The sequence below is a fragment of the Elephantulus edwardii genome, unplaced genomic scaffold, assembly GCF_000299155.1.
Source record: "Elephantulus edwardii isolate Elephantulus edwardi_28Jun2011 unplaced genomic scaffold, EleEdw1.0 scaffold00216, whole genome shotgun sequence".
Lineage (NCBI taxonomy): Eukaryota > Metazoa > Chordata > Mammalia > Macroscelidea > Macroscelididae > Elephantulus > Elephantulus edwardii.
In genome coordinates this window covers 113,543-126,209 of record NW_006399966.1, presented here as the reverse complement: position 1 = coordinate 126,209, position 12,667 = coordinate 113,543, and the positions used below count along the sequence as shown (strand labels likewise).

General features: G+C 40.4%; 1 protein-coding gene across 1 annotated transcript in view; it reads left to right on the top strand.

The window, feature by feature from the left end:
- The window catches only part of MAP3K3 (mitogen-activated protein kinase kinase kinase 3), a 102,934-nt gene that overhangs the window by 35,214 nt on the left and 55,053 nt on the right, over positions 1 to 12,667 (top strand). The window contains exon 5 of the mRNA XM_006897868.1: positions 9,850 to 9,890. Coding sequence (XP_006897930.1) covers positions 9,850 to 9,890 — 41 coding nt within the window. The remainder of the gene's footprint in view (positions 1 to 9,849; positions 9,891 to 12,667) is intronic.

Genomic DNA, 12,667 nt, shown 5'->3' with positions numbered 1-12,667 from the left:
AGTTGGCCAAGTGGTTGTTCTCCAGATTTCTTGGCACACCTTGGTAAGCACGTCCAGGGCAGCATCTGTTAGCTGAAATATGTCAATTGGTATACCATCTATTCCTGGAGCCTTATTTTTTGCCATTTCCTTCAAAGCAGCCTGGACTTCTTCCTTCATCACCATAGGCTCTTGCTTATATGTTGTTTCATGAAATTCTTCTGTGTCTGCCAATTCCTTTTGATATAGTGACTCAGTATATTCTTTCCATCTTCTTTTAATACTTCCCAGATCATTTAATATTCTACCTAAAGCATCCTTGGTTATAGCAACTCGAGGTTTGAATTTGTTCTTTAGTTCCTTGAGCTTAAGAAATGCTGAGCGAGTTCAGCCTTTTTTATTTTCTGACTCCAACTCTTGCATATTTCATTGTAATATTTTACTTTGTCATCCTGCGCTGCCTTTTGAAATCTATTCAGCTCTTTAGTATCTTGAATTCTTCCTTCTGCTTTGGCGTCTGCACTCCAGTGCAACATTCAGAGTCTCTTCTGACATCCATTTTGGTCTTTTCTTCCTCTTCTGTCTTTGCAATGACCGTTTGCACTCGTCCTGGATGATATCTTTGATATCCTCCCACATCTCATCTGGTCTTCGCTCATTAGTGTTCAAGGCCTCGAACCTGTTCTTGAGATGGTTCTGAAATTCAGGTGGGATAGACTCACAGTCATATTTTGGTTCCCATGGATTCAGTATAGTTTTCCTCAGCTTCAGCTTGAACTAGCATTTAAGTAGTTGGTGGTCTGTTCCACAGTCAGGTCCTGGCCTAGTTTTTACAGCTGATACTGAGCTTCTCCAGCGGTTTTTTCACACCGATGTAATCGATCTGATTCCTGTACATACCAGCAGGTGAAATCCATGTGTATAACCTGCGTTTATGTCTCTTAAAAAACGTATTTGCAATGAGTAAGTCTGGCTTAACCTTTAGTATTCCCCTCACTAGCTGGCTGTGGTGGACCAGGAGACTTGAACCTACCTGCACCTGAATTTTTGTATGGGAACGTTTTTCTTAAAAGCTGTAGCACCACCCATCTGACATTAAAACAAAAGCTGTAGCACCTCTTTATTCCATTCAACATGTGCCTGTGGGCAAACTTCTTATAAAAGCAGAAAAAATATAGGCCATGCTCCCCATGACCCTTGGAAATAAGAAATGCAAAAAAGAAACTAAAGGATATGGTTATGCCTGAACATGTGCTCCAGCTAAGACATACTGTGAGAGGCCGCGAGAATGGGGGCTGAGCTTGGATTGAACATGGTGTGGATTACTTCTGGGTGAAGGAAGGCTTGAACAGGCTTTGAAGGAGGAATAAACATTGTTGGTATTGTCTTGTAATTGAGTTGATTCTGGCTCATGGTGAACCTATGTGTTATGAGAGTAGAACTGCAGAGATTATCTTGGCTGTAAAACTGCAGAGATTATCTTGGCTGTAATCTTTTTTTAAATTTTTATTTTATTTTATTACTTTTTTTGTGTATCATCAAATCAGATCTGATTGATACAGGAGGAGATAGATCCTCTTTCTCCAGCAGAGCATCTGGTGGATTCGAACCGGGTACCTCTGAGGTTGCAGTGCAGCTTCTTGCCACTAGGCCACCAGAGCTTGCCTTGGCTGTAATTTTTATTGAAACAAATCACCAGGCTTTTTCTTTTGAAGTAGAACTGAGGATTCAAACCACCAGCCTTTCGGTTACCAGTCAAACACAACCATTCTCGTGACCCAGGGGCCTTATAAAAGGTTGGTTAAGTGGAAAGGAGAATGGGTGGCACTCTAGGAGGTTGGGGAAATATCAGTTAAAAGCCTAAGAGAAGGAATGAGCATAGCATTAAGAAATACGGTTAACATCGATCTGTGTCTGGAGAGGAAGGTTCTCGTGGGGAACAGTATAAGATGATCAAGTGAACCAAATGGGCTTATATTCCAGAGGATTTGTAATGATAGCTCAGAATTTAGACTTTTTTCTCTGGGTTATGTCACTGATGACATTTTTAACAAGGGGGGGGACATAAGTAGGTTGGAAGGAACAACCAAGAGATACAGAAGCAGTTTTAGAAACCTAGGAATCGGGAATAGGGGAAAGGGACTCAACAAGGATGGTAATAGGGAAAATGGGAAGCAAGATTTCCCATCATACCTGGAAGGGAAGACTAGAACTGCTGTCCATCTGTGGGGTATGGGGCAACAAGGGAGGAGAGGAAGGAAAGCATCAAGCAGAACTCAGGCTTGAGATGATGCAGCCAAGTGACACAGTGACAAATGTTAAAAAAGTGACGCTAAGGAGAGATAATTGGAAGAGATAACAGACACATGCAGAGTTGAAGTTCATTCTGGAGCTTTTGGGGGGTCTCCAGTCCCCTAGCAGCAATTCTGAACTATAAAAAGTATTGCAAATGGAAAGTTTTGTTTGATTTGTAAGTTTATAGCAAACTTGTGTCACAATAAAACTTTGCCTGAACTAAATTGACACAGAATAAGTTACAGTACTTATTCATTCTGCTCCTTGTGAGCAGCTATACTTTCAGGTGAAAGTTTAGAATAACTAGCTTGTGTTATGTTAGCAAATAAATCTCAAATCTAAGTGACTTCAACACAGTTAGTTTATTTCTCTGTGGTTCTATATGTCCAGTGGGAGGGAGGGGAGGATGGTATGTACTCATCCCTGTCACACAGGGATCCAAGTTAATAGCACATTCATGATCCTATAACTGTATTATCTGCAGCAGGTGGCTTCCATGAGAGAGAATATAGAACTCAGTTCTCTTCCCTGTTCTTGGTCAGAACCAGTCAGAGGGCCACCTCCTCACTCCCACACACCTCTAGCTAACTGCAGGAGAAGCTGGGAAATGCAGGGCTATGGGTAGAGTCTTTCTGAAACTGTGCCAGGGAATGCTGCCCTGACACCCCAGGGCCTTACATGCTGTAAAGGTATATACTATGTCAGCTCTAAATCGAAATGGTTATGTTCTGAAACATTTTTTGTCCTGAATAATTTTTGCTAAATGTTACAGATCTACATTGTTTTTTATGGGACACTTCATCATAGATCAAGGAGCCCTGATGGAGTAGTATCGTACGCGTTAGGCTGCTAACCAAAGTATTAGCAGTTAAAATCCATCAGCTATGAGAGAAAGATGGGTAATGTTCTTCCATAAAGATTCATCCCCTTAGAAACCCAATGAAAGATTACCATGAATTGTGATCACCTTGAAGGCAAGGGTTTCTGTTATATGTCGGGTACTGTTCTGATCTTTCTTTCATTGCAAGTTATTTAAAAGACTATGGCTTGAATAAGGTGCATCTTAGTCTTTAAGCTGACATCATTGTTCTTTAGCACTTTGGAGAGGTCCTGGACATCAGCAGATTTTCCCAGTGCAACATATGTTTTCACTTCTCAGGGGCTGATACTAAGGGTACTGATTGTGGAGCCTCGTAAGATGAAATAGTTTATCAAGTCAATCTTTTCTCCATGTATGATAATGTTGCCTATTATTTCAGTGGTCAGATTTTGTTTTCATGATGTTGAGATGTAGTTTTTTATTTTTTGCAGCAAGTATTTAAAATCTTCTTCACTTTCCACAAGCAGGATTGTATAATCTGCATAATGTAGGTTGTTGTTAAGTCTTCCTCTATTCCTGATGCCACATTCTTCTTCATGTGGTTCAGCTTCTTAAATTATTTGCTCAGCATACAGACTAAATAGGTATGGTACAAGGATACAGCCTTGTTACACACTTTTCCTGGTAGTAAATCATGCAGTATTCAGATAGCAGCTTCTTGCTTTAGGTATAGGTTTTGCCTGAGCACAGTTAAATGTTCTTGGATTCCCAGTCTTCTCAATGTTAGCCATAACTTTTTATAATCTACACAATCAGATGCCTTTGCACATTCAGTAAAACACAAGTCAATAACCTTCAGATATTCTCTTATTTTTTAGCCAAGATATGACATCATCAGTAGCCACTACTGAATCCAACTTGAATTTCTGACAGTTCTCTGTTGATACATTATCCTAACAATTTTTTAATGATCTTCAGCAATATTTTACTTGCATATAATATTAATGGTATTGTTTGATAATTTCCATGTTCTGTTGGATGTCCCTTTTTTGGGAATGGGAACAAATAAGGATCTCTTCCAATCAGTTGGCCAAGTAACTGTCTTCCAAACTTCTTGGCACAGACTGGTGAGTATGTCCAGGGCCACATCTCTTTGGTGAATATGTCAGTTGATACTCCATCAGTCCCTGGAGCCATATCTTTTTGCCAGTGCCATGAGTGCTGCTTGAACATCTGCTTTTTTTTTTTTTTAACATCTGCTTTCATTACCTTTGATTCTTTATCATATGCTACTTCCTGAAATGGTTCTGTCATCCAGTTTTCTTTTTGTATAGAGACTTTGTATATTTTTTCCATCTTCTTTTTATGCTTTCTGCATAATTTAAGATTTTTCCCATAGCATCATTAAGTGTTGCAACTCGAGACTTGAATTTGTTTTTGTTGCAACTCGAGACTTGAATTTGTTTTTCCTTTCTTTCAGTTTGAGAAATACTGAGTAAATTCCTTCCCCCGTTTTTGCACTTTTTTTAAAATAGTACTTTGTTTTGTCTTCTCGAGTTTCTCTTTGAGGTCTTCTTTTCACCTCTTTTACTTCAGCATTTCGGTTTCCGTTTTAATCTTTTCTTTCTCCCTTGGCTTTGTAATTACCTTTGATGATACCCTGGATGGCACCTTACAGCTCATATTGTCTTAGTTCATTAGATTGTGGATTCATTAGAGTTAGGGTTAGGGTTAGAGTTAGGGTGTGGATTCAGATTGCTGTCAGCAGCCAAATGCTTGACCATTGTGCTACCAGTCTCCTTTGGATTCCAGTAGAAGTACGTAGAAATTAACTTCCCAGTTTATGAATGAGAGCGGTACCAAAGTGTGCTGAGTTGTAGGCAGGAACAGATAAAAGGATGTGGGGTGTGGTAGCCCCATTGTGAGGACAGACAGGGCTACAAAATGTGGTTAATTCTTGGGAAACTCTAGAGCCCGTTGGGGGAGTAGTATATGAAACTTGAAATGGGCATGTCACAGTTGAGCACTATTTCTCAGTCACTATGCTTTGGTGGGTCCTTGCCTTGGTGACAGGACATTTCAGAGGAAAGGAAAAAGAGACAGTGAAAAACACTCATATTCTTTGAGTCCACACAGTAACTTCTTCACAATATTACCCTGCCTTCTTAGATGTATATGCACATATAAACACTCTCACACTCAACTGAAAATTTAAACAAGATGGTGAAGATGGTGATATACTGCCCCTCACTCTACCGCCTTCATATCACCCACCTACAGGCTCAGTCATAAACTCCCCAGCTGGTTCCCCAGACCTCCTCTCTTGCTGCATAACGGTTAGAGTCTCCTGGCCATGCCCCATTATTTACCCTAGATGTGGGGAGCTCTCTATCCCCTCCACCGAAAATGAGTTAAAGAAAAATTAGATGATAGAAAATCCTTTGATAATTTCCTTCTCTCAGTGAAGACCTGTCTCTGTGTAAAATAAACCTCATTTGTCTATGTGACACTTAAATTGTAGCAGAGTATGCTAATTAAGTATTATACTTAAAATTCTAAGCTCAGAGTTCAAATCCTAGCTCTGCCCCTAGAACCAATGTAACTCTAAAAACGTCATTGTTAAAGATTGAGTCTTCACCCCTGCCCCATAAAATAGGTTTAATAATTGTCCTAGTTGTGAGAATTAATATTTATGTAATTGTGCTTACCTTGGCAGCACATATACTAAAATTGGAATGATACAGAGAAGATTGTCATGGCCCCTGTGCAAAGATGATACGCAAATTCATGAAACGTTCCATATTTTATCCTGGGGGACCCTTATATTTAAGAGTTGGGCCTTATAAGAGGGATTATATTTTAATCCATTTTACTATATTTTGGAGGAAAATTCTTTAAGTCATACAGCACACTGATCAGTTTGGTGAGATGAAGTAATCTGGGCTTGCTGTAACACTGAATCTTGGGTCATTTGGGTCTCAAATGCTATAATGGAACAACTATACCATAGGTGTGCCAAACACCATCGTGGGCAGTGTTTGGTGGAGCTACCAGATTGATTCAAGATTGTTTCAGGTTTGGAAGCAGGAGTGGCATCCACTTCCTAAACCACATGCCTCTAGAAACTCTCTGAACCTGGAGAAACGATGATAGTTATAGAAAGGCTTCAGGCCTTTTGCTCATAGGGTCGCTATGAGTTGTGCTTGACTCGATGGCAATAAACAATATACAACAACAATGTGGTTAAAACAGTGCCTATTGTTATGTGTCATCGAGTTGCTTGTGACTCATAGCAACCCCATGTTGTACAACACTCTGAACCCTGCTCTCTCTTGATCCAATTTCATTGCCTCTAACACATCTGCCCTCATAACTCTAAATCACTGAGTCAATCCATCTCATCTAGAGTTGTCTTCTCTTGCGCTGTCCTTCCACCCTTCCAAACGTGATGTCCTTCTCGAAAGACTGGTCTCTCCTGACAACATGCCCAAAGTACGTAGGATGGAATTTAAAAATCCTTGCCTCCAAACAGCAGCCTAATTTCACCCTCTCTAGGACAGATCTGTTTATTCTCTTAGCAGTCTATGGTATGTTCAGTACTCTTCTCCAACACAACTCAAAGGCATTGATGATTCTTCTGTCATCCTTAGTCATTGTCCAGCTCGCTGATGCATAGCAAATAGTTGCAAAGACCATGGCTTAGATTAGGTACACCTTAGTTTCTAGACTGACATTGTTGCCTTTCAGTACGCTGGAGAGGTCCCTGACAGCAGATTTCCCCAGTATAGTTTGTCTTTTGATTTCTCGGCTGTTTGTACCAAGAGTGTTGATTATAGAGCCAAGCAAGCTGAATCTGTTAACAATCTCTTCTCTATCATGATGTTGCCAATTGACCCAGTGTTGAGAATCTTTGTTTTCTTGATGCTGAGTTTCAGTCCATGTTGAAGGCTGCAGTCCTTGACATTCTGCAGCAAACGCATCACATCCTCCTCAGTTTTAGTAAAGCAAGGTGTGTTATCAGCATAACACAGGGTGTTGAGGATTCTTCCTTCAATACTGATGCCACATTCCTCCTCAGAAAGTCTAGCCCCCTGGATGATCTGTTCCACATACAGATTGAAAAAGTATAGATATAGGATGCATCTCTATAATTTTTTTGGCATACCTTTTCTGATTTTGAATCATGTAGTATTTTCATGCTCTGTTTTGATGACTGTCTCCTGGTCCAAGCATAGGTTTCACATAAATACAATCAACTGTTCTGGGATTTCACCTCCTCTCAGGTTAGCTACAACTTGTGATCAAATGCCTTTGCATAGTCAGTGAAACACAGACATTCCTCTGATTTCAGCTGAGATCCATCTAACACTGGTTAAAATGTTCCTAGTGCCATGGCCTCTTCTAAACCTAGCCTGCACATCTGACAGTTCTCTGTTGATGTATTACTGTTTCAGTGTTTTGGGCTAGTCTTCAGCAGGATATTGCTTAATAATTTCCACACTCTGTCAAATCCCCTTTTTTTTGGAATGGCAATAATTGCGTACTACATAGCTTATGCATTATTAATGGTGACAGAGGGAAGACCTTCATTGAGATAGATTGACACAGAGACTGCAGCAATGGACTCAAGTGTGTCAAAGATGATGAGAATGGCACAGGATAGGGCAGAGTTCAGGTCTGTTGTTTGCAGGATCACTGTGAGTCATCCTTGACTTAATGGTACTAGCAACAATAACAGTGTTGAAGATGATTCATCATATTGCAGGCTCATCCCTCAGGGGAGCCTTGCTGTCCACTATTTAGTGTGCGAACACTGACATTAAACTCTTTGGACCTTACTCATTTAATTTTTATAGTAATAAAGTTAGGGTATAGGAAGTGTTCTTTCAGAAAATACATACTCTATTTAACTGATTCTCAAAATGTATCTTGGGAACCCCTCAGAGATTTCAAAGACCCTTTCAGCAAGTCCATGAAGTCAGTGCTATTTTCATAATACTAAGATACTGTTTGCTTTTGAACTCTCATTCTGTCAAGTGGCTACTTAACATGTTCTAACACAATAAAGTGGAAGCAGATATATGAATATAGCTGTTTGATACTATATCAGGTATCAAAGAGATTTGCATTCTTCTCAATAAATTTTAAAAAATATGCTGTCAATTTTTAAGAATGTAAATGAAAATCACTGATCCAGTTCAGTGGACATCCTTTCTGGACATGAAGAGAATTTCAACACCCCAGTCTCTTGAGGAAATAGAAGATCCCTGGTGGCGTAGTGGTGACTTGTTGGCCTGTGACAGAAAGATTGACAGTTAGAACCCACTGGTCACTCCTCAGGAGAAAGATGGGCCATCTTTTCCCACAAAGATTTACAGTCTTGGAAACTTGAGGAAGGTGGCAGTGACTTGGAATCGCCAGTGGGTTAATGGCCTACCATGTTCCAACCTTTGCCCTTTTCTGTCAGCTGCCGTGTCCACTGTAAGTTCTGCACCTCTTCTTTTTTCCAAGCCACAGCCCAGTTTAGCTTTTATTAATTGACTGTGGACCTCTGTCTTTATTCTTTGCTGATTTCTTGACAGCTTTACCTTTCTTTCTCTTCTCGAACTGTTCTTTTGTAGTATCTCTTCGCTTTTCCTGCCACTTCCTCAAGTTGATAGCCCTTGCACGTCTCTTCCTCTTTGTTGTGCTTTTATCATTCTAATACTTTTCCATCTTTTTTTTTGTTGTTTCCACTAAGTTCTGATTGTAAGTCTATTTATCCATTTAGCAAATATTAAGCACATCTATAATTCATTGTTGTTGCCTGAAACTCAGTGACCCTATGTAGAGTAGCTTTGAAGCCTGCCCTGTCCTGAGCCAGTCTCACTGATTTACTCCCACTGCACCAGTTACTGTATCAATCCATTTATATACCTTAATAATAATAATGTTGTAAATATTACATACTAGAATATGCAATCCTAATATATAATAATTATAATATTAATATTATTATTAACGGTATATTATTAACATTTCATTTCTTTTTCATTGTTCTGGAAGAACAAAACAAGATAGATATGACTCCTGTCCTCATGGAGCTGATAAGCTGCCCATGATGGACATTGGATAAAGCTGGAGACCATATATGACGTTCAGATGTGGGTTCCACTTTACCCCCTAACTTGGACCTTGGGGAGATCTTGGAAGCTAGTAGATGTAGCGGTAGCAGCAAGAGTAACAGCTTCAGCTGCAGCAACCATTTAATATAATTTACTGTATACCAACTATCATCTCATTTATTTCACATAGTAACTCTGTAAATTAGGTATTTTAGGCTTGATTTACAGATTGAAAAATTGAGACTCATGGAGGATAAGTAACTTGCTTGTAGTTCTATCAGTACCAACATTTCTTTTTCTACTCAGTCATAACAGCCAAAAAGGAAAGGTATCCTGGTCAAGTGGTGGTGATGTGGGGGAAACTCCAGAGCCAGGTGGAAACTGTATATGAGGCTGGAAATGGCATGTCAAGCAGAGCATCTTGAGTAAGGGTAGTTCCCTAGAGATGGTCTCTTGAGACTTTGTTGCCCTTGAGGTTAGGATTGGAAGACTACACGTCACTGGAAAAGGAATGCCTATCTGAGTAGAAAATGTGAGCCACCAGGGATGTCTGCCTAATGTTGCTAAAGGACTGCCCAAGGTTTACCAGGGAATGGCAGGAGCAGCATTTGTTAGAGAGACTGCTAACCTGTCTATCATTCTTTTTGGCAGAGTGACGTCAGAATCAAGTTTGAGCACAGTGGGGAGAGGCGGTAAGTATGCCTTCTGATCAGTGATTTTGCTCCTGGGTGTGGAAGTTTGCAAAAGCATTGAGTTCATGAAACCCTCTTCTCTATAGTGATCCTTGTGCATAATGAGCTTGACTGGGCACATAGGAGTTTTGCCCACGAGTTGGCCTGCCAAGTGAACATGTTTCTTCTCTGAGAATTGCAAGTCCTTTCAGCTGCTGATGGTTTATGAGTCAGCCTATTGTGCCGAGGGAGGAAGCCAGAACCCTAGCTATAGTCAGGCCTGGACACTCTGCTACCGATGGGCATTAGAGAGCTATTGGGATTCACCTGTGACTTCACCTTCCACTTCAAGTACCATATTGATGAATTGAAAGCTTCTTGATCGTGGCCATAAATCTTGGGAAGATGTATCCGGCCATTAGTTGTGAAAAATTCAGATTCTTTGAGCATATAGAAAGAGGATTTTTCAGTCTGTATTTTCTGAATTTTACATTCTTAGGGAAGTTAAAAGTAATATTAAAAAGCTTTCATGTCCTTTTCTTCATTTTAAATATTTTAATTTTTGGTGTGGTTGGTTGTTTTTTGTTTTTTCTTTTTTAAATAGAAAGTCAAGGTGGAAAATATGACCACTAGCTGCTTTCTCAAGTTACTTAACAAAAATTTTTAAAACTGAGCTCTGGTCATGGATACTTAGGACATTCTTTGTCTGTGTATGTGTTTGTGTGCTTGTGCCTTTCTCCTTCTTCGACCCCTTCCCCACCTTCCTTTGAGTATCTGGAGAGTCGGTGTCCCTGTAAGGATGAGCATCTCTTACTTTAAGATCCCTATCCCACAACCTTTGTAACTCCAAACACTCTCTGTACTTGTTCTCTGCTGCTGGCAGCTTTCAGGGCCCTTTGAAGTCTGCTCCAGAGGAGATCTATGACTGCTGTTTCTGCTTAAAAAAATACACTTAAAGCTTGCAAGGTTGTCACAGGCTGCCCTGTGGAAACATTGTGGAAAATGTGGTCTGTGGAGCCAGAGCCCTGCTGCTGCCATGGCCTCCAGAGCTGTTCCAGGCCTGGAGGAGGGACTTCTGAGTCTGTCCCCAGCTGCTGATCTTGTATCCTGCCAGTAGCTGGGATGTTCAGTTGTCACTTCATTCTTGCTGCTTTTCATACTTTGAACCTGACTACATAGGCTTTGGAGGGATGAGTAGATTTGAAACAACAGTTTTCAGAAGCAGATAGGAAATCAAAAGCTCACTTGTGTTGGAGCCTAATTATGCAGCTACACTCTCCTTAATTCCTTGTTCCCAGAGTGGTATGTAGATACAATGAGCAGACTCAAACTGAAAAACTGTGTCTGGTTTTAGGGAAGCTGCCAGATCAAAACCACAAATATTTAAGGTGGTCAGGCAGGAATGGCCTTCTGAAGCCCTGAGCGACACAGAGGTGGTATCAAAGTTTTTAAAACTCTGCATTCTCCTTTTTAGGAGCTGTTTATAGGAGCCATGACATTTCAGTGTTTGTGTACTGTGTAAAGGCTCAAGGACTTTATAAAGGACTTTGGTATAGGGGCCCAAGGTCATGCTGCTCTGTGCTCCACAGCTCTGGTGCCATATATGTCATGTCTTAGGATTTTGTACACAGTGCAATGGAGGGTTTGCTTTAGTTTTAGCAAAATATGGTCTATATATAGTTCAATATTGCAGGATTTTGTGGAGTCAGAATTTACAGAAAAGAAGTAGTGACTCTTAGCATTTATCCATTCCGGTGGGCTGACTTTCTTTGTTTTGGCATGGTGATACCTAGACCTCAGATTCTTTTATCCCTGACACACACCCTTCTCTCTCAACTCCAAAAGGGCAAAAGAAGAGGCTTATAGAGTAGAATTTCTTTCCTTTTGTTGTTGTGTACCATAGAGTCAGAACTGACCCATAGCTGACCCTCTGGCAAGTTTTCAGAGGCAGTTAATCACACAGTAGAAGAGTGCCCTTCCTTCTCCCATGAAGTAGCGGTGGCCTTGAACCACGTGCCTTCGGGACTGCAGTGTAGCTTCTTGCCAGTAGGCCACTAGAGCTCCTTCTCTTTCCTTTTGAAAATCCTAAGGTCAGGACATTGATAGGGGTGGCTGTCACAGATATTAGACTCCTCTTTGAAACGGCCTAAAAATGCCTGTTTTTCAGATGAGGTGATGGTAGCAGTTTAAATTATACCAGATCTGGAAGTTCTGGTATCTGATACAGACCAGACTTTTGGACTGAGACAATTTTGAATTGCTTGTTGCCAGGTTAAATGCAGGAGAATTTACCTCTGAGGCTGATCCATTTCCAGCAGTGTGGTGTAGAGGTTTCTGAGTGGTGTCCTGGTATTTTATCCAAAAGGGCTGGCCCCTTTTGAACTGTTGATTAGGCCTTGGTGACAGAAATATAATTTCCAGTTAGGAATTAACAGAAAACCATTTTGTGGGACAAAGAACTAGGTTTGACTTTCTGAGCCTGGTTTCTGAAAATAACTTTTCCAAAATAGCTGAGTAAGTTGGGACTGTACAAGCTTTATACTCAGTGGACCAACTTCTGACAGAGGGAGGAAGGCTGAATGTAATCATGCATACTCATTGTAGGATTAATCATAACTATGCATAAATGCGGGGGGGGGAGATGAAAAGGTGAGGAAAAATGGAGTTGCTTTCACAGTTAAAAAAGTCATTGCTAGATCCATCTTGAAGTACAATATTGTCAGTGACAGGATAATATCTATACGCATATAAGGAAGTCCAGTGAATACCACTATCATTCAAATATATGCACCAACAAC